This window comes from Podarcis cretensis (assembly GCF_951804945.1).
Source record: "Podarcis cretensis genome assembly, chromosome: 16".
In the NCBI taxonomy this organism is placed as follows: Eukaryota; Metazoa; Chordata; class Lepidosauria; order Squamata; family Lacertidae; genus Podarcis; species Podarcis cretensis.
Window position 1 is genome coordinate 1,598,411 of NC_137186.1, and position 27,023 is coordinate 1,625,433.

The window sequence follows — 27,023 nt, forward strand, 5'->3', positions numbered from 1 at the left end:
CACACAACAAATTGCAGATTGAGTAAGGGTGCAGAAAAGAATAATGGATTTGGACAATTTCCCCCCAACCCATGTTCTGTATTTAGACCCTGGTCTTGTGGCCATGAAAGCGAGAGTCACAAGGGTGGTTTTGGCCAATATGCAAGAAACTACCAATGAGAAGATCATGCCAAAAGCAATTTGTCGAATGAGGCACGTCACCTTCTCAGGTTGGCCAATGAATAGCAAAGCACAAAGAAAGGAGAGCAGGAGGGAGATGAGGAGAGTATAGGTGAGGTTCCGGTTGTTGGCTTTGACTATGGGAGTGCCCTGGTGCTTAACAAAGATCCAAAGCACCCAAGCTGTGATAGAAAAGGAGAGGGCAAAAGTGGCCAGACTGATCCCCAAGGGTTCTCCATAAGACAAGAAGGTTATTTTCTTGGGAAGGCATCCATCCTGGGCATTGTTTGGGTAATGATCTTGTGGACATTGAAAACAGTCATCCATGTCTGGAAAACAAAAATAAATTTAGCTTCCAAGGCAAATAACATTGTTCCTTCCTCCTTGCCTGCCTATGAACTTGAGGCCACAGCAGCAGTGGGGAGGAGGTCTTTGTGCTTCCTTCTTTCTTGGATCAGGCCCCTGCGGCAATTCTTCCACCAGTCCTGTGCTCACTCCCCAGGCCCTCCTGCTGCCCTCTTCCAGGTGCCACATATCCACCTTATCCTGACAACTTGAGGTAGGACACTCTGCCCTTGCTGTCATTTCCCCCGAGCAACCCTCTTCTGGGTGATATTTGCCCTCCCCTGAGGCATTCCTGCACCCCATTCCTTTGCTGGCACCCTCTTCCATGCCCTCTGTGTATGGCCAATCATGGGGCCCAGGCTGACCCATGGCAATATAGTCATACTTTGGTTCTCGAACAGAATCTATTCTGGAAGTCCGTTCAATTTCCGAAAATGTTTGAAAACCAAGATGCAGCTTCTGATTGGCTGCAGGAGCTTCCTGCTCTCATTCGGGAGCCGTGTCAGATGTTTGGGTTCCAAAGAACGTTTGCAAACCAGAAAACTCACTTCCGGGTTTGCGGCGTCCGGGAGCCAAAACGTTTGAATCACAAGGCGTTCGGAATCTGAGGTACTACTGTGTTTAACTGCATTCTATCAGCCAACTCCATATAATTTAAGAATCAGGGAAATTAGTTTCTGATGTGCATGTACTGGATCATACCTGATGGAGTCTATAAATACTGTCCAAATCATCTCTTACCTTCCTTGTTGGAAATCTTTCCTTCTGAACATGGGAGACAATCATAGCAGCAAGATGGCTTCCCTTCCTTTTTGGCACGACTATAACCAAAGTGGCAGTTCTGATTGCACAGAGAAGCAGGTCGTGACTGTTTATTTTTAAGAGAGAGAGAGAGGAGAGAGAGAAGTTAGGTAGTTCATGTCTCACAGGCCCATCCAAGAAACCTGCAGTTTAGAAATCAGTTGGTGTAAAAAAAATAATAACAGAAGTTTTAAGTGAGGGTTCCTTTTAATGCAACCACCACAATACTAGACACAGTGTTGGAACCTCTGTCTTTAGAAACCCATAACCATGTTAGTTATTATGTTGTTATTGCTGATATCAAAATGTTTAGAATAACACTGAAGATTCAGGATAAAGACATTCTCTTTTAGCAATATTGTTAATGTACTAGGGCTGTGCGAGGACCCCTGGAACCTGATCTGTGGCTCCAGTCTGTAAATCTTACCTGATCTATAGCCTGTTTGGATCATGATCTGGATTTTACATACCTCCGGAAATCCCTTTGACTTGCACTGTGAAGCAAAATGGACACAAATTTCTTGTTTATTTGACATAGTGCCATGAAGGCTGGGGACACTGTAGTGCCTACAAGGGGATTCACCCTCCCAAATTTCAGGTGGGTCACTCCAGGGGCTTCCATGCTAGTCCCCTTTAAAATTCCATTAAAAATAAAATATTACAAAGACCATGAGTGCTCAGTTCTGCAACTTCTCATACTCATGTGTTTGCCCAGTTTCTTACACCAAGCATTTGGGAACCTTTGTGTTTATCTTTTTAAAAACCTGGAGATTAATGGCCAGGCAGCAGCCCACTTGGGAGGATAACAAAAGTCAGGGGTCTTCAAAGAGAAAAAGTAAAATATTCATTGAAGTCGCAGTAGAGACCCTATCATAGCATTGGCTGATTCAGGATAAATACCCAACGCCTATGCCAAAGCCGGCCTAAAACTGTAATCAATAAAGTTGTGGCCATTTAGATCACAAGCCATTGCCATTCCATTTTTGCAGCCTCTACACTTCCAAACTCCTCCCACCGGTGACCTCTGGCCCGCTGAACTTGGGTTAAAAAATAAAATGGTGTAACACCACTAGGATACAGAAAACAAGCTGGGTCCTTATTAGTTTGAGCTCCTCACTTGAAGCTTTATAAATATATATATTGTGACATCACGAATGGAAATCATTAATTATGTAGCTGTTGACTAAGGGATTATTATTATCATAACTGAAATGTAACCAACATTAATTGAGATTATGGAACGCAGTGATATGAGATCGGAAATGCACCCAAACCATAATGGGGGGAGCCACTTTAACTAAAACGTATTAATTGGAAGTTGATTGGCACTTTGATAATTGTATTATTTGGGAATGAATTGATAATTGTTATAATTTGGCTATTATTGGGGGTATATTGGAAAACTAATAAAAATTATTTAAAAAAGCAAGCGAGCTTTGTCCTTCTGATATTTTGTTGTGAGAAACTATAAATGCAGCAACAACAGCAACAATGATTAGCAGTGAGAAAATTTTAAAACACAGCATTTTTTTTTTAAAAAAAAAGAACACACAGAAGGATAGGACTGGGATAGACTGGGAAAAGATAGAAAATAAACCCCTTCAGTGTCACACTGCCCAGCATGTGATTGGAGAGTGTTGGGTGGGGTCTCCACCTAGGCATTCTCCTTATCTTCAATTATAATTAACAGTTGCCACATTTCAGAGACATTCTGCTCTTAAAAGGGGCTGCTCTGAGGTACAAAATGGCACAGATTTCTACAAACTGATTTTGGATGTGCTGGTCCACCCTGTAGTGATTAGTAGCTGCTTCAACCCCATCAGGACAGGACACCAATTGGCCTGAATGGGCCTGGTTCTGTTTGGGAGTTGGCTGAATCTGCTGCACAGCCAATTATATCACACCATAGAATTGTTGGAAGGGATCCCAAGGGTCATTTAGTTGAACCCCCATATGTTAGTAAAACAGTAATTAGACAACCTATTCAGTCCTTTTGAATATCAAGAAGGGATAGCCCCAAAGCTTCCTGAATGCTTTCATCAAAATTAATCCTTGTCCCTCTGTCCAATGTGTTGAGCTCTTGTTTGATCCTGATGTATTCCTCATCAATATTGGAATCATTACTTTGGAAGATGATCTAGATTGGTGCTGTGGTCCCAGATCTCCCAGCCACATTTAATTTAACTGTGCGGATATCTGTTTTAGGGTTTAACCAGTGAAACATTTATTGACCATTGAGGAAATGAATGGAGAATCCCTGAAGTGGACTTTACCTGGTTGAACCTGTTGGGCCACACAATGGCATCATAATCCAAACTGAAGCCTTCTTCGGAGGCAACCTGTGTGTCCATTGCTCCAACTTTGACTCTAATAAAGGACTCATTTGGCAACACAACCCAATTGATGATATCAAATCCAGTAATTAATTCCCCATTTTGGTCAAGGGAAACTTTTCCCCCAACACTATTGTTAAAAGAGACTCTTCTCAGAATTTTGTGGAGCTAGATCAAAGGGAGAATAAAAAATGGAATTCATAACGATTTGTTGAACAATTTACATTTACAAGAAGCTGATTACATTTCACATGTGAGGGCTATGGTTCATTGTTCTTTAAAAAACTATGCAGGTTAATCTTTGTCATTTTTGTATAAGGGACTTATTAGAAACTGATTGTGTAACAAATTGAGTAATGATTCATGGAAATGCTCTTTGGAGAGTATTTTTAGCACTAGGAAAAAGATATGAAATCTTAAATTCAATCTGTCCACTGAGATCACAGCACTCAAAACAGTTAAATATCAGAGGATATACAAAAAAAGTGGGAATGATATAAATTGTTTTTAAAAAGAAACCAGAGAACAGTTACACCTTCCTGCACTCCATGTCTTAGCAGTGATATGCATTTATTATAATATTTTTTATCCCACCTGCACAACTCTCAAAGCAGTTAACACCACAGGGTGCAAAATAACATAAAATGACACAAAACAATTTCTAGATACTCATAGATATAGTAAACTTTTTTAGTTTAGGGTTGCCATATTTCAAGCCATTAAAATCCAGAACAATTGTTTTGGGAGCAAAGTTGTTGAGCTTTTTTGGCAAAATTGCAGGGGGAAAAACCTACCATTTTTGAGCTATTTTTATGGAAAATCAGCAAAAACGGCACTGCTGACATTTGAGCGATTACTTAGACATTTGACCAATTTCTGCCCACCCACTGTATATGTCCGGGAAAATCTGGACATATGGCAACCCTATGTTGGACTCTCTCATTACCTGCCAGGAGTGTAGACTTAGGAAATCCCATTTCTCTTCTTCTGCCATTGCTCTGTATTTTATTGTGTGGTGATGCATAGCATTCAGAGCATGTGCAAGAGCATATAGAGCATTGTAGACGGCATAGCTGTGGCTACTTGTCCTCATTTCAAAAACAGATGCAGGAAGGTCCTCAAGCTTCTCCTCGCCAGTGCAACATTTGTTGTGTGCTTTCTCTAGAGATGGATGAGGGAAAACGCATTCAAATGCTGCTTCCCAGAAGTCTCTGATAAAGCCATTTTCAACTTCCAAGTTAGGATTTCTCATCTGAAGAAATTTCTGGAATCCTGGAATCTCCTTTGAGTGGACTGCAAAGGATAGAGCTCCATGGAAGACTTGTATGTCCAATTTTTTCAGAAATGAACACGAAGCGAAATCCATCTGGGCTGTCATAACCCAGACCTTTGTCTTGGATTGCATTGGTATATCATCTGTTCCTTGAAGGTTGAGCATTGCCCTCATTATCATCATGGTATGAATTTCACCATTCACAACCACAACATTGGCAGTGCTTTCCATAATAATATCCAATGCTTTTGAACCTTCCTCAAGTGTTTCATAAAACTCACTGGAAAATTTTAGTTTAGGAAATGTTTCTTGAAAAGCAATGCAAATGCCTCTCTCGGCAAACATGGGAAGAACATTTTGTACAAATATCTCTCCAGTGTCATCTTCGAGAGATAGCACCCCAATCCATATCCATCTGAAATGCAGCAGGAGCTGGAGAATCCCCTTATATTGATGAGACACCTTTGGGAACATCTGATGGAGAAAAGCTCCTTGGATGTTGCTATTTGTCACAGGAGAAGAGCCGTAGATGAGCTAAAGAGAATAATTTTTAAAAGAGGGAAGTGTCACAACATTAAGATATCAGGTTTCAACAAAACTAAATATTTTGGGGCTTTTTTTCTTTGATTAATGTTTATGGACAAGAAGGTTCCCCGCACACACACACCCCAAAAAAATAATTCCATTAGGTTAATAGAATTAGAAGGGAGTGGTTTTGGAAAAGTATTGATGTAAGTGACTTTTAATTATACAGTGGTACCTCAGGTTACATACTGTCAGAGCTGCCTCCAGGTCCCAGCTCACAGAGGACCAACGCCAGGCTGTCATTATGTACAAAAGTCTTTATTGAGGTTTAGTTTCCATTTCAAAGCTACAGCGCGCAGCTCTACGTCTTAAAGCCTAGACCGGCGAAGTCCCGTCTGAGTCTCCGCCCCTTCCACACCAGTTTAAGACTCTCGCTTTGCTCCACCTCTTCCTAAGTTCCTTTCTCCTCTGGGCCCTCCTGCCCGCTAGGGTTTCATCCTTTCTGGACTCCTCTGACGCTGACCCCCCTGATTCTTCCCCCTCCTTCCGGCGGGCTTTAGGACCTGGTTCCCTATCCGGGCTACCTTCTGTGCCGCTTGCCTGTACATTTGAACTTGGCGCGCGCGCCCAGCCGGCAACTTTCTTCTTGACCGTTCCCTCGCTCTCCGATGGAGGCGTGGCCAACCCTGACTCATCTTCTCTCGCTGGTGGTGAATATGTGGGCTCTGATACCTGGGACTCCTCCCCCCCCACTACGCTCTGGTGGGGAAGCTGCTCCTGATTTCCAACTGCTGCTCTGGGAGACCCCGCTGGCCCCTTGCTTCTGGGATGTCCCCCTTGGGTCCCCCCTTGCCCTGGCCATCGGCGCCCCCTTCTGTGAATCTTCCGATTCGCTGGAGAGGCTCATGGAATCTCTCGGGCTGCTGTCATCTTCTCCTACGCTGCCCTCAGATTGCTCCCCCTCGCTCTCCATCTCCTCCCCTCCCTGCGCTCCCACTGAGTCCCTGACACATACGCTTCAGGTTACAGACTCCGCTAACCCAGAAATAGTACCTCGGGTTAAGAACTTTGCTTCAGGATGAGAACAGAAATCATGCCCAGGCGGCGCAGCAGCAGCGGGAGGCCCCATTAGCTAAAGTGGTGCTTCAGGTTAAGAACAGTTTCAGGTTAAGAACGGACCTCCGGAATGAATTAAGTACTTAACCCGAGGTACCACTGTACAAGGCAGGTGGGTGTATATATATCAATTCATACAAAACATCAAATAATTTTACAATAACTGGACATAATAACTATACCATAAAAACCCTACAAAAAAAGAGTTAACATCAGAAATCAGGCAACTATGGTAGAAAGATGAACTCTTCATTGCCTACATAAAACTGATGGTATATAAAACTTTTCATCAGACATTTACAAGTTGAAGCAGAAGACACCTGCTGAGTCCCTGTTGACTTCTGTGGAGAATGTGGCAAAAATTTTGAGTGAGGCCATGAAATTAGGCCCCCATTGATCTTTAGAGCCATTGTAGCACCCTGCTTGTGGTTAACGCTTAGCTGGAATGAAATATTCAACGCAGCAATAGAGAAATTAAAATAATAATTTATTTGTCAGACAAATAAATATGAGGCACAGTGGTATATGGTTACCAAGCTCTGGCCTGGCCTCCTGCCATTATGGCCAGCACTTATATTTCCTTAACCCAGCCCCCTTGCTCCTCCTTTGGCTGCCTCTGTCCAATCAGCCTGGTTGAAATTCCTATTGGCTGTTTGCTAGAACCAATCACAAAAGATACAACCATTTCCTATTGCCTTTTATGGGAAATAAAAGCTATATTTATAATTGGCAAAAGAGTAGCCATTAACCTCTACAAGGCACCTTAATTACCAAATCACCTTTGCCCCCTTACTTCTAAAATAGAGCAGATGGCTAAAACAGATGGTGGCTAATTCTATTTTAAACAGGTATCAAAGATCTTTTGTACGCATCATCAATGAAAGATCTCCTTCATTGGAGGTTCCTTTAAACAAAAACCTGACAACCATCTGTCTAGAGTGCTCTGATGGTGCTTTCCTGCTTGGCAGGGGGGCTGGTGGCTGATGGCCCCTGTGATCTCTTCCAACTATATGAAATAAGAATCTAGCATAAGGATTTAACATTTCTTAGCTTCTAATTCCTTTGCATAATTACATTTAAGCCAATATATTTAATACATAACATATATAATTTTTTTATAAGCAAAGACGTTTTCAAAGTAAGAAAAAACTTAAAAACACTTTCTTTCCCTATTTCCATTAGCTCTTGCCCTTAGGAAAATGTGGCTCAAGTCTCTAACGGGAGGCACAATAATTCTTACTATTTACCAACTTAATTGTAGCCTAATTGTACTCTGCAACATGCAAGGTCAGTGACCTCGCTCTCAGCCTTTTATGACTGCAATAAACCAGAGGGCCTAGAGGATGAACATCTGCCAAAATCTTAGCCAGCCTAGTTCCTGCCTGGCATGAAACATTTGTGAATTTGAACTCATTTTTAAGATACAACCTTGATCAAAAAATATAAGCTTGATAAAAATGCAGGCTTATGATTAGATGCCTCACCATCTTTGTTTCTCACATTGTCTGGATGGTTTTATCCCAAAGTACCTTCTACTATGTTTTGTTACCTGTGTTGTGTTCTGATCCATATATACAATGCACTCTTTTTATGCCAATAAAGGAGATTGGGTTGAATTGAATTGAGTCAATATTGTGCAAATGGCTAAAAGCTTGGTTTATTGTGATAGTCAAATGAGCCTTGTCAACTCATGGAATGACAAGAGATGCTCCTGCGTATGATCTTTGTGATTGAGCTGGGGTATAAGGGTTCAGGCAGTCCTTGAGGTACCCTGGACATAAGCTTTGTAAATTTGGGTGATGTATATATGCAGTTGGGATGCCAGTAATAGAACAGTGAGTAGAACAAGAAAGCAAGTGTATGTTAGAAAGATATGGGAACAGGTATGTGTGTGTGTGTGTGTGTGTGTGTGTGAGAGAGAGAGAGAGAGAGAGAGAGAGAGAGATAACTAGGTGCAACAAGGTCAGCTAGCGTGCTGATTTACTCCCTGGAAAAGACCCTGATGTTGGGAAAGATGGAGGGCACAAGGAGAAGGGAACGACAGAGGACGAAATGGTTGGACAGTTTTCTCGAAGCTACCAGCATGAATTTTACCAAACTGTGGGAGGCAGTGGAAGACAGGAGGGCCTGGCGTGCTCTGGTCCAGGGGGTCATGAAGAGTCGGACACCACTAAACGACTAAACAACAACAACAGCATGCTGATTTAAAGGAAATTATGTCGTACAGATTTGCCAGTAATAGTTGATTGATTGAATACTGTGTTAAGGTGATAAAAAAGCATTTTCCATTTCAAACAATGCAGATCATGGATCATGTTTCTAAAGCCTTAAGAAAGAAAGACATTCCCTGTACAGGCAAAGGGTGAGACTAAATCTTTCTGATTGGCATTTATGGATATTATGTTTAGAGAGGAAATGCTTCTCTCCACTGTAGCACTCAGTTTTTCCCATACTAGTACTGATTGCTTTGTAACTTTATTCTACTGATTCAATTAACATTAGCAAATGTGATTTTCATAAACCTTTGCACAAAATCAAAACACAAACCTCCCTCAGCAAACAGGGTAAGAATGTTTTGGACAAATCTCTCACCAGCAAATGTCTATACACCTAACTTACTTGTGGCATCTTGTACATAGACAGGACAGCTGACATGTAGAGACATAAGTCTGAGTTTGGTCCCCCAACGGCTGCTACTGGAGTGCTCTCACCACCACACTTGTAGTTGGGGGTGAGTCTGCCCCGTCCAGAGAGGAGTTCCACTGAAGCATGATAAGTCCAGCCTGCAGTGAAATGGCTGTTATATATGTGGCAGCCCAGTGTGACATTGGCTAAGATGTAGGGGTTTTCATTGATCTCCTCTGCAGCAAATACAAAGGCCATAATGTGCTGGTAGAGTTGTGTCACTGACCTGGAAATGAGATTCATATATAAAAATGCACAGAACTAAATTAAACCAGAGGTGAATGAAATTGATGGCAGCTTTTGACAACAAAGAACTGGCAAGACTGAGAGATGAAACTATGGCAAAGCTACAAGGAGCAACTGATGAGCTAGAAGAACTCACTTGATGAATTGGGAGAATACAAGCATATGGAGAAATGAAGCAACTCAATGATAGAGCTGGGATTCTGGGAAACATAAATGAGGTTATAAATGGAGACATGGAGAGATTTCTGGGCATCTGTGGAATGGAGAGAGAAAGAGCTCTCCCTACGATCCCAGGTTACAAAGCTATTAAATCCCTGGCACGCTTTGAGAAAAAAGAATGGAAGAAATGCAAATGGAAACGTAAATGGGATCAGGCTGGAAAAACATAGCAAATACTACAAGAAGTGGAAATTGAAGGTAAAGAACTGAGTGTGGACCAATGTATATTGAATATTGTCTCAATGTATGTTCACAGATGTGATACTCTTATACATACAGAGAGGGAAAGATTTATCGTTATTTAATATGGAGGTATGCTTGCTGAAATTGTTGGAGGCAAAGCTGGTATGTTTAGCTACTGAAAAACTATTGCTGACTTTTAACAATATTATAAATTGGGAACCATTTCTAGACTTGTTTGAAATTGAAGGTGAACACACAATAACTGGATTTCAAGATTGGAAAAATACTGGTTTATGGGTATTGGAATACTTGAATGTTGTGGAGTGAATGTTCTGAATCATTCTTTTTATGTAACTGACAGACAGAATCTGAAGCCCTTTTATTTTATTTTTTTCCCTGTTTTTCTTTCTTTTCTTCTCTCCTTTTTTTTTCTATAAAGATATCTAGTTGTCTCAAAAAGACCAATGGCTTCAGGGTACAAGAAAGGAGATTCTGACTAAACATCAGGAAGAGATTCCTGATGGTAAAAACTCTTCAAAAGGGTAACCGACTCCCTTGGAAGGTTGTGGACTCACCTACATTGGTAGTTTTTAAGCAGAATTTCGATGGCCATCTGTCATGGATGCTTTAGCTGAGATTCCTGCGTTGCAGGGGGATGGACTAGATGACCCTCAGGGTCCCTTCCAACTCAACCATTTTATGATTCTATTAGTATATGCACCCAGTGTAGGAGAATGTTTGGTAACATTGGCAGACAACTATGGATGTGTTGTTCCCATGAGCAGGAGTACATATGCATTCACATCACTCAACTATACATAGCAATACTTTAGTTACTACTGAATTCTGGAAAACTCAAAAAATAGAATGTGCTTTTCTTATCTTAATTGCAATTTATTTTGAGTTAAATCCTGAGATATTTTGTAGTTAAGGTTGTGCATTTGGAAATTTCACATATTCATCACACATTTACATGTGTCTCAGAGTCATGCTTCCCACAGCAATGTGCATGTATTTTTCTAGGGCAGAAACTTAATATACCATTGTTATTGCTACTAATATTATTACTTTTGTTACTACAAGTCCTCATCCCATTACTGTTGCTCTTGCTGCTGCTTGTACAAATGATAAGATCAAGGGGAAGATTTTTAAAATGAGTTGAGGACATCGTAGTTCTCATTATTCCAAGGATAACCTAAAACTCACTATTTGAAAGTGATGAACCACTTCTTTCAGCATAGGTGACCGATAAACAATAAATGAATCCAAAACTGAAAATGGGAAATATGGCGGGCGGGGGGGAGTCTCTACACAAATAATGTGGAAAGTACTAAAAGCTGTTGAGTTCGAAACAGAAATAGTTTAAAAGAGCTACTCACAATTGTGTGTTTGCTCACTACGAACAGACACTGTTTATAGTTACCAATATTGATTGAGCAAATTTACCCTCAACCATAAACACTGGAACTGTTAAAAGGGGAAAAATGGTGCATAATGATGAAATAATATAGTTAAAGCTATAGTTTTCCCTGTAGTGATGTATGGAAGTGAGAGCTGGACCATAAAGAAGGCTGATCACCGAAGAATTGATGCTTTTGAATTCTGGTGCTGGAGGAGACTCTTGAGAGCCCCATGGACTGCAAGAAGATCAAACCTACCCATTCTGAAGGAAACCAGCCCTGAGTGTTCACTGGAAGGACAGATCCTGAAGCTGAGGCTCCAAGACTTTGGCCACCTCACGAGAAGACTCCCTGGAAAAGACCCTCATGTTGGGAAAGATGGAGGGCACAAGGAGAAGGGGACGACAGAGGACGAGATGGTGGGACAGTGTTCTTGAAGCTACCAACATGAGTTTGACCAAACTGTGGGAGGCAGTGGAGGACAGGAGTGCCTGGCGTGCTCTGGTCCAGGGGGTCACGAAGAGGTGGACACAACTAAATGACTAAACAACAATATCACAAATGTGGAATATTTTGATTACAGGTGTATAATATGGTTAGCAAAGTACATCTCCTTACACATTGTCATCAAAGAGTTCAGCAGATGGGGGCTCCTCGAAGGTTGTTATACTTGAAGCTATATAAAGCTGTGACATAATGCCAGCAATGATGAGGTCTCCAGACTGATAATATTGGTGAAGAATAGGAAGAGGGTCCCAGATGCAACACTGAGAAATAAGAACCTTGCATGCAACTGGTAGCAGCAGCAATAGTAACAAGTTTGCAAATAGTGCTATCTTGAAGGGGAAAATCTTAATTTCTTCCCATACTGTCATTTGACTGTCCCTGAATGACAACATCTGAGCAGAATAGCCACACATGTAGCTGACGCAAAGCCGGAATTACACGATGTAAAAAAACCAGTTATCAGACCGACAGAGCCCTGGCTCTCAGTAACACAGATTGTGAATGACATTGGGGATATTAATAACACCCAGCAGTCTTGGTTCATAATTCTGCATTTGTCCACTGGAATTCCCTAGCAGCAATGAGAAGAAGTAGACGTAATTATGATTAACTTTGTAATTACAGGACAGACCATAATCTGCTCTGGCTTTTAAGTTTTTTGTCACATTGCAAGAAAAAAAACATGTTTTTAATATCTCACCAAAGTCTTAACTGGCGCTCCTGGATGAAAGTTATAATGAGAAACAGTGGAAACAACTGTGGAAATTGGGACCACACAAATACACACAAGTTCTACAAATGGATAACCATTTTCTAATAAACCTATTTATTGATGTTGTATATAACCTTGAATAAATTCTAACAGGGCCATCTTTTCAAAACATGAATACATCCATAATCCAAATTAAATATCCAATATATAAGAGTTATCATATGTATTTCCCAATATGTATTAAGAGCTTCAATCAATTAAAATACAGCTTAAAATCAGATTAAGATCAAAGTAAAATCAGATGGCAGCCCTCCCTCCGGCCCAAATATTATTATTTTTTAATAAATTTTTATTAAAGTTTTAAAAATTAAATAACAGTCAAAATAAAGAGGAAAAAAAACAGAAAAAACAATGCACCATCAAAAAACAGGAAAAAGGAAAAAGAACAAAGAACAAATCCAACCTATACATCACTTACTTACATTCACTTATTTCCTTGACCTCCTCACACCTCCCATTTTTGTATTCTAATTCAATTTAATATTTCAGCAAATCCTTCCAACCTTATTTTTGTCTTAATAATTTGTCTTAATATACTATAATTTTACATTCTCTCTTTCACCAATTCGTTTTTATTTAATCCTTTATGTCTTTTCTGCTAAAACCACATACTTTTCTTTTCCCAACATCTTTCTAACAATCCTTAATTTTGCAATATTTTTGAAGATAAACTTTAAATTTTTTCCAATCTTCTTCCACCAACTCTTCTTCTTGGTCCTGGATTCTGCCAGTCATCTCAGCCAGTTCCATGTATTCCATCACCTTCATCTGCCATTCTTCCCGGGTGGGTAAATCTTGTGTCTTCCAGTACTTTGCGATGAGTATTCTTGCTGCTGTTGTGGCGTACATAAAAAAAGTTCTATCCTCCTTTCACACCAATTGGCCGACCATGCCCAAGAGAAAGGCCTCTGGTTTCTTCTGGAAGGTATATTTAAATACCTTTTTCATTTTGTTATAGATCATCTCCCAGAAGGTCTTAATCTTTGGGCATGTCCACCAAAGGTGAAAGAATGTACCTTCAATCTCTTTACATTTCCAGCATTTATTATCGGGCAAATGATAATTTTTTGCAAGCTTGACTGGGGTCAAGTATCACCTGTAATTCATTTTCATTATATTCTCTCTTAAGGAATTACATGCCGTAAACTTCATACCTGTGGTCCATAACTTTTCCCAGTCAGCCATCATAATGTTGTGTCCAACATCTTGTGCCCATTTGATCATAACAGATTTAACCATTTCATCCTGAGTATTCCATTTCAACAGCAAGTTATACATTCTTGACAAATTCTTAGTTTTGGGATCTAACAATTCTGTTTCCAATTTTGATTTTTCCACCTGAAAACCAATTTTCTTATCCAAGTTATAAACCTCCCTTATTTGATAATAGTGAAGCCAATCTCATACTTTATTTTTTAGTTTGTCAAAACTCTGCAGTTTTAATCAATCTCCTTCTTGTTCCAAAATTTCCCAATATTTCAGCCAATTTGCCTCCATATTGAGTTTTTTCAGAGCCTTAGCTTCCATTGGTGACAACCACCTTGGAGTTTTATTTTCAAGCAAATCCTTATATCTTATCCAAACATTAAATAGTGCTTTCCTGACAATATGGTTTTTAAACGCTTTATGTGCTTTGACCTTGTCATGCCACAGATATGCATGCCACCCAAATACGTTGTTGAAACCTTCCAAATCCAAAGTGTCCATGTTTTCAAGAAGCGGCCATTCTTTCAGCCAGCAAAATGCGGCTGATTCATAATAAAGTTTAAGGTCTGGCAGGGCAAATCCCCCTCTTTCTTTAGCATCAGTTAAAATCTTAAATTTTATTCGAGGCTTCTTGCCCTGCCAGACAAATCTAGAAATATCTCTCTGCCACTTCTTGAAACAGTCCACCTTGTCCAAAATTTGCAATGTTTGAAACAAGTACAACATCCTTGGCAATACATTCATCTTTATCACAGCAATTCGGCCTAGCAATGATAACTTCAAATTTGACCATATTTCTAGATCCTTTTTCACTTCCATCCAACATTTTTCATAGTTATCTTTGAATAAGTTCACATTCTTAGCAGTCATATTAACCCCCAGGTATTTCACTTTCTTAACCAATGTTAATCCTGTCTCCTTCTGAAACCTCTCTTTCTCAATCACTGTTAAGTTCTTCTCTAACACCTTAGTTTTCAACTTATTCAACTTAAATCCCGCAACTTGACCAAATTCTTGAATTAATTGCAATACTCTTTTAGTACTGGATTCTGGCTCCTGCAATGTCAAGACTAAATCATCGGCAAAAGCTTTCAATTTATACTGTTTAGCTCCGACTTGTATACCTCCTCCGGCCCAACTATTTATGGTGGTCTTATATGGGCTGCTTGGAAGAGCTAGGGAGGCCGCCTACATGCAGGGTCTTATAGAAGGTCCTTATAAAGGAGGGGGGGTTAGACTGGGCCCCGACCAAAGGCATGGCGGAGTAGCTCCATCTTGCAGGCCCTGCAGAAAGATGTCAAATCCTGCAGGGCTCTGGTCTCTTGCGACAGAGTGTTCCACAAGGCTGGGGCCAGGGCCAGGTGAGAATAGTAAGAAATGCCTTGGAGTTTTATGAAAGAAATATCAATAAACCATTTGCAATGTCCTTTTGGGACCCAGAAAAGGCTTTTGATAATATATCTTGGGTCCTCTTAAGAAAAGTAATTGAAATCATGGAATTTGGAGAAAACAGGAAGAGCTATTACTGCCATATGTTCAGAACAATACACAAATTTAATAGTAAATGGGATACTTTCTGAGAAATGTAGTTATGAAAGGTGCAATAGAAGGTTGCCTACTTTCACCACTATTGCTTATTTTGGTTGTAGAGACCTTATGAAGTCAAACCTCGGTTGCCAAATGCCTCCATTTTGGAATGTTTTGGCTCCCGAACGCCAAAAACCCAGAATTAAGTCTTCCAGTTTTTGAACGTTTATCAGAAGCCAAATGTCTGGTGTGACTTCCGCTTGAGTGCAGGAAGCTCCTGCAGCCAATTGGAAGCTGCGCCTTGGTTGTCGAAGATTTTGGAAGCTGAATGGGCTTCTGGAATGGATTACGTTCAACAACCAATGTTTTACTGTAACGATAATAGTCTTTTAACCTTTCGATGATAATATATAATTATAAAATTGTTTATGTATACAACTGCAGCAAGGATTTGAAAAATAAGTAGCATAACAGATCTGAAAGAAACATTTTGCTGGGTTTATGCTTTATGTAGAATGCTAAATGGGAGGAGTTCTGGAATCCCTGACGTCACAAGGGAGGTGGTTCTTAGCCAGTGGGAGGATGAAGCACTCTTAAGAAGAAATTAGAGAAGAGATTGGTATATGACAGCACCAAGGTATCCAAACAGAAAAAGGTCTGGAGGGTGTAAAACATTCATTATGAGCTGTGATATTTCTAGGGTCCTATTCCAGGGCCAAAAGGTCACAAAGAGGGGAAATGATCAGGAGGTTTATGAAACGACAGATCATTTTTCTCTTTTAAATACTAGAACTCAGGTTCATCCAATGAAACTGAGTGGTGGTACATTCTAGGGGTACCTACAGGTGCTCTCTTGCCAGTGCCCCCTAATGGCTATTTGGCCAATGGCAACCACCAAACAAGCAAGAGGTTCTTTAGATTTCACTGGACAGACTCTTAGGTGGAGACAAACGTTTATTAATTGGTAAACATTAGCAAAGAAATTGATCAGCAACATAGAATGGAGTCTAATATAAAGCCAACAGCAACGGGAATAAACTACAAAATTGCAATATAACCAATAAGCAAAAAATCTTAGGCAACAATAATCTCAATACAGATAGAATAGGTAAAGTTCTACATATCTCCCCAGCTGATGGAAATTTGAAAGACTTATCTGGGACACTTCAGACTGGCTGATGGTTGTTCTCTTCACATTCTGGGCCCTGAAGATCCCGGGCTCCAGGGAGATCAGACTGGCCTCGACCAGAGCCAGGGCCTTTTTGGCTGTGGCCCCGGCCTGGTGGAATGTTCTCTCACAAGAGACCAAGGCTCTGCAAGATATGACATCCTTCCACAGGGCTTGCAAGATGGAGCTGTTTCGCCAGGCCTTTGGTCAGGGTTCAGTCTGACTCATTTTCTCTTTGTATAAGAATAAGCACGAAGGAGGTTTCCCAGCCCACTCACAGGTCCTTATAATATCAGTGGAAACAGTTGGTCCTGGCAAGTATTAACCGCTTTCAATTTTAACTTGAGGATCATCATTGGTCCAGTTTTAATTTTAATTTATTTTAATTAATTTTTGAATGCATTTTAATTGATTGCTTGTTTTATGCATATTGTATTGTTTATATGATGTTAGCCTCTCTGAGCCCAGCTCCAGTCGGGGAGGGTACAAATAAAAATTTATTATTATTTATTATTATTCTGGAATGGAACATAGAACAATGTATCAAGGTCTCACTGTCTCCTTCAGCTGCTGGCCCTTATATAGTCCATAGCTTAGGTCTCATGCCACGCTGGCAACAGATGTAATTCATGATGTAATTACATTCCCATCCTTTGATGTAATTATGTTCCCATCCTGTGTGGCCCTCATCCCACCCCCAAAGCCGTGGAAGAGGTGCTGACTGCGGGAGGCCCAGCAGGCCTCAGGCTGCACCACTCGCGCGACCCCAAACCAACCCTGATGTCAGGAAGGTGGTGCCATCCATAGTAAGGCCTAAGCCAGCCCCACCCTGGCCCCAATCCCCTGCCTGGTCCCAGATCACGATCAGAAAATACAAGTCTTTGGCAATCCCATTTGCTAGCTCAGATGGCTTCAAAATGGAATTAGACAGCAGCCCTCTTCGTTTCTTCTTTAAGCCACAGCATCAGCTGTCAGGCTGGGTCTTTGCAAACAGAAAACAGAAAACAGAATGCCACACCTGGAGAGCCTGTGTAACAGCTTCCCCTCTGCTTCTTTTCCAGTTCCAACTCATGGTCTCCAAAATCTTGCTAGATTCAATTGGATTTATATGCATCTCACTGAGACTGGATCTTGTATGCCATCTTTTCTGATGATCAGGAGGTAGTTCTATAATTAAATGTATATACCTTCCATCAAGGGTGGGGAACATGTGACCCTCCAGATCACATATCACCCTCAACTATTGACCATGATTCCTGTGATGGAGGGCACTGGCAGCCAGGAACATCTGAAGACCTCATAGATCCCACACGATCTGTCAAATGGTGAACATCTTACTGGAGTCCTGGAGTTCAGGAGTTTAGAAAGGGATAGGATGCAAAATATGAATGCACTGTATTACCTGAAACAATTTTCAGAAATGCCTTGGAATTCACATAGAACATCTCTTTTGGTTTAAAATTGAGACTGATCCAGCAGAAGAAAAAGAAAGATGTTTCAGTTATATTGGACTCAACAACTTATTGACTGATGGTCTCATACTGATAGGTGCTACTCTGTACCTAATGTGTGCATATTGTTATTCTCCATTTGTTGTTGTCTTATTCTAGTTTGTTATTCCACAGACAAAACTGAGAAGATGGGGAAGCCAGCAGCATTCAGAAGACATGCAGTGTCCAGAAAGCGTAAAAGAAAAGAAAAGAAAACTGGTGATCTGTATACAGCACAGTCGTATGGGCTGAGGTTTCTCATAAAGTAGAGGGATGTGCGGGAAAGGGAAGTTGATGGAGAGATGGGCAGGGAGTGGAACCGGTCATGTTGTGCCAGGAAGGAGTGCAGAGAAAAGCCCATGCAGCTCTTTGGGTGCCAGAGATCCACTAAGCCCCATAGAAACCCCAGGGGTGAGCCCACTCTTTGCTGCTGGCTGTTGTGTTCCTTTAGTGTGTGCAGTCAGGAATGGCTGTACAATTAGGCAGAATGAGGCAGTTGCCTCAAGTAGTAGGTGTTGGGGTGGGTAGACGTTTGTGAGATGTGTAGACCAGGGGTCGGCAGGGGGCCGGTCCACTGTCCCTCAGACTTTGTGGGGGTCTTGATTTTTTTTTTTTTTTGAAATAATAATAATGAATGAATATTTTTTCGAGGGGAAATGAATGAATTCCTATGCACACTGCATAAAATTAATCCGTTCCAGACTTTTAAAAACAAACCCTAAAACAGCAATTTAACATGAATTTTCCTATCTAACGAGACCATTGAGCCATAAAATGAAAGCAATAAACAATGTAAAAGGTAAAGGGTAAAGGGACCATTAGGTCCAGTCACGGACGACTCTGGGGTTGTGGCGCTCATCTCACTTTACTGGCCGGGGAGCTGACGTTTGTCCGCAGACAGTTTTTCTGGGTCATGTGGCCAGCATGACTAAGCTGCTTCTGGCGAAACCAGAGCAGTGCACGGAAACGCCGTTTACCTTCCCGCCGGAGCGGTACCTATTTATCTACTTGCACTTGCTTTCGAACTGCTAGGTTGGCAGGAGCAGGGACCGAGCAACGGGAGCTCACCCCATCGTGGGGATTCAAACCACCGACCTTCTGATCGGCAAGCCCTAGGCTCTGTGGTTTAACCCAAAGTGCCACCCGCGTCCCATAATAAACAATGCACTGTACTGTAAAATAAATAAGGCAGTGTTGGCAGACCAACATGGCTACCTATCTGTAACTGGAACTATGGAAGGCACCACATTTAGCCGCATGAAATGGAAGTCCATCAGGTATCTGAAGAAGTGTGCATGCACACAAAAGCTCATACCAAGAACTAACTTAGTTGGTCTTTAAGGTGCTACTGGAAGGAATTTTTTTATTTTGTCTTGACTAAGGCAGTGTTGTAGATGATAAAAATAAAAATTATTATTTTTTCTTACCTGCACTGATATTAGTAATTGGATGGGGGGGGGTCCTCGCCTGGGTTTGGTGCTGCGTTGCGGCCTGCTGGGCCTCCTGCTGTCGGCACCTCTTCTGCGCTTCGGGGGTGGGATGGGGGCCCTCCTGCCGGCACTGGAGGGCAAACTCTGGACTGCGGGAAGGTCTCTGGAGGCTCTCCCACCGTTTGCAGCCCTCCCAGCAGCAGGGATTATCTTGGCGCTGCGTTTCATTGGTAGAGCTGCTGCGGCGTCAGCTCTACCAATGAAACGCAGCGCTGGGATGATGGATGACCCAGGTGCTGCATTGGCTCTACCAAAGAAATGCAATTCTTTCCAGCGTGCGTTTCACCCTCAGACTCTTGGAGGATCCTTAAATGGTCATGCAGCCAGGATTTACAACCCTTATGGGCCTGACTCGGCCCACGGACTGTAGTTTGCTGACCCCTGATGTAGACCCCACAAGCTGCACTGCACCTCCTCAGCTAGTCTGCTGCCCCATCAGCAGCATAGAAATAGGAGCCAATGGCCAGCCCAGCTCAGCTTGTGTATATGGAATTGTGTGAATGGAGGGAGCATCTTGTCGTTTGCCTGGGGGCAGAAAGTAGTATCAAAGGCTCCTGTCTTCTGATCCAGACATTGGTCAGAAAAGTTTCCTCAAGCAGCAAGGCATCTCGGCTTGCTTCCTCCACCTGCTTATCCTCCCAAGTGTCCACTCCTTGAACAGTTGAGTGTCTCTGGCTGATGGCTGCCACAGCACATGGAAACCCTTTTCCCTGGGGTGGCAATGGTATGTTGGCTATTGATGGCTAAAGTAAAATTTTCTTTCTTCAAGCATCAGCTTTTCACGACTTGGTTACTTTCTTCAAATCTCCAGCGGGTGAAAGATATCTCGTACTTGAGATTTTCATCACTGCTGCCTTGACGCTGCTGATTTACATGCTATGTAAGTACATAATTGGCGTACGTTGATACTACTGTCATGGGCTTTGCTTTAATGCCAATAGCATTTCCAAAAGGAGATGGCAGGATCCACCTTCCCTTTACCCCTTTCATCTCTCTTTGATTTCCAGGGGTGAGTTACAGCTGTCACCCATTGAGAGCAATGGCACTGTTTTGTTCTCCCTGAAAAAATGAGTTCCAGCACTTGTAAGAGAGACATAGGCTAACACAAGTCCCTGGGACACCCTGGACAATTCCCTTTCCCAGTTTGCAATTTTCTCCTCCTTTCCCAACTAATCCTCATTTGCTGTGGGAGAGCCCCCATTCCTGATCTCACCACCCTGCCCTGAAGGGTTCCTTAAGCAAGGAAGGATTGGACTCTGATTAATAAAATGCACACAAGGCTTGACCAGCAAGACTCTGGGAGAAGTGTGTATAATAATAATAATTCTCTCCACCCCTCGGCCCAGGTCGTTTTATTCACAAAAGAACTTTTTACACAGTGCTCCTAAGAACCAATCCGATTTCCTCTGAGCATTTCAAAAACCCCACGTGGGGACAAAGTTAAAAGTTAACTACAAAGAGCTAATTTGAGCATGTATAGTAAAGGTAAAGGTACCCCTGCCCGTACGGGCCAGTCTTGACAGACTCTGGGGTTGTGCGCCCATCTCACTTTAAGAGGCCAGGGGCCAGCGCTGTCCGGAGACACTTCCGGGTCACGTGGCCAGCGTGACATCGCTGCTCTGGCGAGCCAGAGCCGCACACGGAAACGCCGTTTACCTTCCCGCTGGTAAGCGGTCCCTATTTCTCTACTTGCACCCGGAGGTGCTTTCGAACTGCTAGGTTGGCAGGCGCTGGGACCGAGCAGCGGGAGCGCACCCCGCCGCAGGGATTCGAACCGCCGACCTTTCGATCGGCAAGCCCTAGGCACTGAGGCTTTAACCCACAGCGCCACCTGCGTCCATGTATAGTAGTCCAGAGTAAATAAAAGAGGAAGCAAGGAGGAATGCTTTTAGGTAGTATTTACCATCTCCTTGTGAACGATTAACAAACTACATCAAAGCTACCTTCTAGCTTTATGACCGAGGATGCCAGATGAACAACTGGTCTGTGGTTTAGAATGCTGATACATGCCTGTCAGGCAGAGAAATAGGACATAGACGCAGAGGCGTGGATTGATCAGAAATCATATCAAAATGGCTCAAACCCAGCCAACACAATGCTTTCATTGCTGACACAAATGGCTTGCTCCATATTTTTTTATAATTCCTCATCGCAATCCCACCTGATCACTACATGCCCTCTGCTAGTGCTCCAGTCCCATGAAGGAAAGAGCTTGGGGAAAACAGGCTGCAGAGGACAAGGCCATGGCCAGTGTGGGTGAGTCCAGAGCCTACCTAAATATTGAGATATATGCTGGGCTTTTTGCAGCTAGAATTAATCAGGACTCAGTTCCGGCCCCTCTCAGGTGGGTGCCCCTGTCATTCTAAGAGAACAAGGGAGGCATTCATGGTGTGCTCCGGTGCCTCTTTTTCTAGTAAAATAGCACTGGATAGATGAACACATGGCCTATTTGCCTAGATAATTCGTTTTTAAAGGGCACTCCAAAGTAAGCAAAGCTCAGGGGGAGGGAACCAAATGGCCAAGAATTTGCATATTTTAAGCATGAGGCAGCCTGGCAAATGCAAGTCTGTAGGACAAAGAGGGCAGGTGTATCTAGACACCCCAAAATCTAAAGCTCTCTAAGGAAGGCCAACCATCTGGTGACAGAAGTAGCAGGCCAAATGGACACAGGACTTCAGACCACCAGGGCAGCTTAAATCAAGGCATGGGAACCCTCAGTCTAAGGGCTGAGAGCAAAAAAATGTTAATAGAAGTCATTTTCATGTTTTTGTTGATTTGATTTTTTATTTGTCCTTCTCCATAAGGTCCCGGGGCATGTTTGTTGTACAAGTCTGCAATTTAAATTCAATATTAATAGCAGTTTGAAACCAAGTATCCCCTTCCCCAGTTTATCAGACTAGCATGCTAGAACACAATTTCTTCATTTATTTTCTACCTGCTTCCATCTTAGATCAGAAGGAACTGGAAAAAAGACAGGAGTTTCAAATGGCAGTGGATATGATTCGAACCGCTCTGGTTGGGATTGATCCAGTCTATATAGACAAGGATGGTAAGCATTTTATATGAACATCCACACTTTTGCTGTAACATGTTTAAATTAAACAGAGTTCAATTCATGTAGTTCACTTTGGGATTCAAATTGTGTGGGCAAAACATATATTCAATGAAACTCATCACCCCACAGAGTTTAGCACTTTTTCATTGCTCAGCAGGAAGAAAAGCAGACGGTCGTGATTCTCACATCTCCCCACTAGAAATGCTGTCCTCCCCCATCAAACTGTAATTCACAATGTTTGTGCTAGTGCAAGATTCTAGCACTAGCACAAGGGAATGTTCCCCCCAATTCACCCTGCATGCCATCAACCAAAGCTGCTCTCCTGGGGGGGACGGGACTTCAGAACAGATTGGAGGGAAGGGGGCTGAAGATTGCATTGCACAAGGAAAAATCCTTGCACTGACATTATGTCCTACTTAGCTCTATGTGGGATGCAACCCAAACTTCAGCAGAAAAAGAGTTTTGGTGCCTCTATTTTCTTGGATCTCACAAAGCATAATTGAAAACTGCAAAGTATTCTTTGTATATTTGGCTTTCCTGTGGGACTCGAGGCAGGAATTTGTTTGTGACCCTGTGATTCCCAGCAGAAAAGGAGGACATAGGAGGGGAACATTAGAGATACTTCATGAGCCACTTTTATTATGAGAATAGGATAGTGGATTGCATGGGTCTTTGGTCTGATCCAGCTGTAGGATTCTTCTGAGGCTTTTCATTGGTGATTTCAGCCACAGAGAATCAAGTCTGCCCTCTTATTCACAAGAACCCCTTCCTGGAGCTCTGCTTCTTGTTTCAGACTTGGGTGTTTTTAAGTGTTTGGAAATGGTTTCCTGATATTTGCAGATTGTTATTTCAGATACTCCTGCCCTAAAACTGTTTCAATTTTTTTAGACTTAGAAATACTTGCTGCAGCTCAAAACATATCAGAGGAAATGCGGTATTTTGCCGATAAAAATGATGAACTGCAAAAAGAAATTGGTAAGCTATCCTACGATGCTGAAGAATTGTAGTGCAATGGGAACCTGTCTTGAGTTTGCACCAGCTGAAAGCCCCTCCTCTAGCTGAAAACTCTTAGAGCCACCCTAGGGAAACATCGGAGATATTCAGATCAGCTCTCCTGAACTGTTGAGATTTAGCTTCTATTGCGAGGAAAGACAAGCCCATCATCAGAAAGAAGCCCTCATGCCCACTCACACAGTGAATTGACCCCTTGGCCACTGAATACATAATTGGTAAAGCAATTATAAAATTGTCTATAAAGCTTTAGATGTAAAAGCAAAGAAAGGGAATGAATGCCTATTACCTTACTTGTACATAGAAGCAAGCTAAAGATGGTCAGCAGCAAAACACACATTTTGTGAGAGTTGTATAATGCCATTTCCCCTCTTTCACTTTGTCTTTGGGAAATATCATTGCCTTTAAAGACATATGCCAAAACCAGGCCTAAACTGAAAAGGATCCAGAAAATCCTGATTGAAATGGATCTAGAAAATCAGTTTCCTCCAAGAGCACCTGGATCTGGTCCACAACCACCCGCTCAAGAACCTTGCCCAGGAAGGGGAGATTAGCAACTGACAGTCAGTTACGTAAATTTTCTGAGCCCAGGGAAGATTTCTTAAGGAGTGGTTTTACCACTGCCTCCTTCAATCTAGGGTTCCCTTCTCCGTCTCCACAGAGAGCCTAGAGAGAGAAAGAGAATTTTGATAAACCACAGCTACTTCCCCTCCCCAACCTTCAAGTCTGCCCTGATGTTGTCCTGAGTATCCAGGTGGAAACAAATAGGTGAGGCCCCTGAGGTTCAGATAAGGCCTGTTAGGGGACATACTCTTTTGTCTATTCCCTCAAATAAAAGTTTCTTGACTGCACTCCCAGCTATGCCCACCCAGGTATTTACTGCAGCATCAGCATGGGCTGAAGAGTTAATGTTGTTCTTGTTTTAATCTTCCTGAGCTTCCTAGATATGTTATCACATGGCCACAGAAATGAACTTAACAAAAATAATTGAAATCTGCACAGATATACAAGGTGGTTCCCATTAAATTCCCCATTTTTCTCTCTCTACTTCCTCCATACATGGCTTGACTCAAAGATATCCTTACTGAAAACTTGAACAATGGCTGGGTTATATATGAAAGGACCTTATATTGGTTTTCTAGTGAGGTAGCCTCATGGATGGATGCCCAAAAAAATTGTGAGCTGGAAGGCGCCAACCTCATTTCTGCGGAATCAATGGAAGAACAGGTGAGCATCAAAGCTGAGTATAGTAAAGGTAGGGGATCTTCTTGAGCCAATGGGCTTTGAGACTCCTTAAAGGGAGTGAAAGGCGGGATATCAAATCCAAACTCTTCTTCTTCTTCTAGATCCCTCTTCCAGAGCCTTAGCCCTGGCAGAAGGGCTACTGGGGTGCTACAGGGCATAGACATGGGTGAGACCCCATCATCATGCCATTAAGCATACCACAACCAGACTGATTCCAGTGTCTCTGGAACCAACCAACAAACACAGATGCAGAAACTGGAGTATTTGCCACACAGGTCACTGTCCCACTAGATGGCTCCAAGACCAACTGTTCTATGGCACAGTCATTAACAGTATTTGGAAATTTTAACTCTGTGTCATGACTGGAATACATATGTAGCCTTGGTGAGGGCTGGTGAAGTTACCCTTCACTACAATATTTCCTCTTTGGGATGCTTCCTTGATTCCATCATCATCATTCATCATCATCATAATGTTGATCAGGGGGACAATACCACATCCACTGTATGAAATTATTATTGGTGATGGGAATACTATGTATAGTTTTGATCACTGCTTCCAAAAAAATGTGGGTAGGGTCTTCAAAGGTGACAACTGTTCCTTTTAAAATGTGTTTGTTTTATGCCTGTTGAATTTCTGTAAAGGGCTGTAGTCTCCCAGAGAAAGGGACATTGTCTTAAAATATTTTATTTGTTCTTTCTCCACCCTTTCGCTAGCTTTTTGTGAGCACTGAAGTACAAAACCTTAAAAAGGTTTTTTGGATTGGAGTCTTTAAAGACGAGGGAGGGACATGGAAATGGCTGACAGGGAAGATAGTTTCAGAAACGTAAGTTTTTGAAGAAATATTTGTTAATGACATACGTTCCAAAATGTTGCAGATTCTGTTTACATAATTGATCTGCTCACTCTCCAAATATTTTTTGCCATGCACTTTTCTCTACTACCGAAGATCTACATATGTACTCCTCCACATCATTATCCAGGTGAGCAACTGCGTCTTCTCCCTAGGTTGCAGAGGCAAGAAGGCTACTTTTCCTGCTTCTCTAAACAAGTGAATGTGCTGATTCAGAAGAGGGTGAAAACATGCTTTTAAATGGTTTGTGCTGCTTAGCTCAGCTTCAAAGGGACTTGTAGGAACCTAAAGCTGAGCAACACTCCCTTTAGGAAAATATTTCTACAGTTTATTATTGTTATTATTATTAATTTTATTGAAGTTTTTATCTCTACAAAATAACAGAAAGAAAGGTTTACACATATGTACATGTTAGTAAACAAAGCATGCCACCACCTCACACCCCCCCACCACCATTGGTTCGACATAACTCGAAATGTGAGTTAAAATCTGACTTCCTTCCATCGTTGCTTGACCTTAATTCTATAACTTATCTTTACAGTTGTGTTGTTATATTGTATTTGACAAATATTCTGATTTTACTTGCATTTGTAACCTTTCCCCCTTACAGACTTTGTTCTTTACATATCAATATTTCTGTACCGAAGCAGTGTTTTTTTGTATATTCATTCACGCAACTCCATTCTTTTATTAAATTTTGATTTGTTTGACCTCTGATAGCTGCTGTCATTTTTTGGCCAATTCAACAAATTCAATAAGTTTGATTTGCCTGTCTATTATTGTGGGTATTTTGTCTCCCTTCCAGTTCTTTGCTATAAGAACTCTTGCGGCAGCGGATGCATAGAAGAATATCCTTTTCTTATTTATGGGGATGTCATTTGTTAATAATCCCAGAAGATAGGCTTTTTAAAAGATACGTTTCCAAGTAACAGTAGAAAGCATGGGAAGTGAGTGAGGAAGTAAACATCCAATCTTGATCAATCAGTGCTGCTGTTTCTTTTCTTTTCAGCTACTGGAATTACTATGAGCCAAGAAGAGAACCGAACCACAACTGTATTGCAATGTCCTTTGATTGCTACTACAACAAATGTTGGATGGCAGTAGAATGTGGTCTACCAATACACTATGTTTGTAAGAAGGTGCCGAAGGATACCTGGCTCTAAGAAGACCCCTTAAGATGAACGTAACTGGATCCCATGATCACTACACAAAAGCAAAACCAAGAGACCGCCCACCCCACTGTTTTAATGCAGAATCCACACTCTGCCACCTACGCTTTGGGACTCTCCGGCATCAGCCCTCAAAACCACCTTGAAAAGACCTTATTCTGCAAGCTCAAATGTAGATGACTACAAAAATAAAGAATGGAAGGATCCAATCATAGCCTGTTTTCCGTTCAATGCATTTATTTGCA

At 41.8% G+C, this 27,023-nt stretch overlaps 3 protein-coding genes across 6 annotated transcripts in view; 1 reads left to right on the forward strand and 2 right to left on the reverse strand.

Moving 5' to 3' along the window:
* The window catches only part of LOC307205699 (uncharacterized protein), a 330,448-nt gene that overhangs the window by 230,554 nt on the left and 72,871 nt on the right, over positions 1-27,023 (reverse strand). The gene's annotated exons all lie outside the window — the stretch shown is intronic.
* The window catches only part of LOC307205227 (vomeronasal type-2 receptor 26-like), a gene marked incomplete at both ends in the record, with an annotated part of 67,446 nt that overhangs the window by 13,794 nt on the left and 26,629 nt on the right, over positions 1-27,023 (reverse strand). Inside the window, one exon of the mRNA XM_079957423.1 lies at positions 4,585-5,445. Within this exon, the coding sequence (XP_079813549.1) occupies positions 4,585-5,445 (861 nt within the window). The remainder of the gene's footprint in view (positions 1-4,584; positions 5,446-27,023) is intronic.
* LOC307205694 (C-type lectin domain family 10 member A-like) lies at positions 17,871-26,992 on the forward strand. Of its 4 annotated transcripts, none has more exons than XM_079958434.1 (7): positions 17,871-18,174; positions 20,215-20,325; positions 22,396-22,494; positions 23,389-23,475; positions 24,587-24,738; positions 25,473-25,582; positions 26,619-26,992. In XM_079958434.1, exons 1-7 carry the CDS (start codon positions 18,105-18,107, stop codon positions 26,770-26,772), a joined length of 783 nt encoding a protein of 260 aa, XP_079814560.1. In that variant the 5' UTR covers positions 17,871-18,104; the 3' UTR covers positions 26,773-26,992. The 4 variants fall into 4 exon arrangements, with proteins under 4 accessions (XP_079814560.1, XP_079814558.1, XP_079814559.1 ...); XM_079958432.1 differs by having other exon boundaries at positions 17,872-18,366; XM_079958433.1 differs by having other exon boundaries at positions 17,873-18,366; positions 20,221-20,325.

Coding starts and splice junctions, on each gene's coding strand:
- LOC307205694 (XM_079958432.1), top strand. CDS start 18,258: ATGGGCAGGGAGTGGAACCGGTCATGTTGTGCCAGGAAGGAGTGCAGA. Junction 22,495..23,388: donor AGTCTATATAGACAAGGATG/GTAAGCATTTTA, acceptor CAATTTTTTTAG/ACTTAGAAATACTTGCTGCA. Junction 25,583..26,618: donor GGGAAGATAGTTTCAGAAAC/GTAAGTTTTTGA, acceptor TTTTCTTTTCAG/CTACTGGAATTACTATGAGC.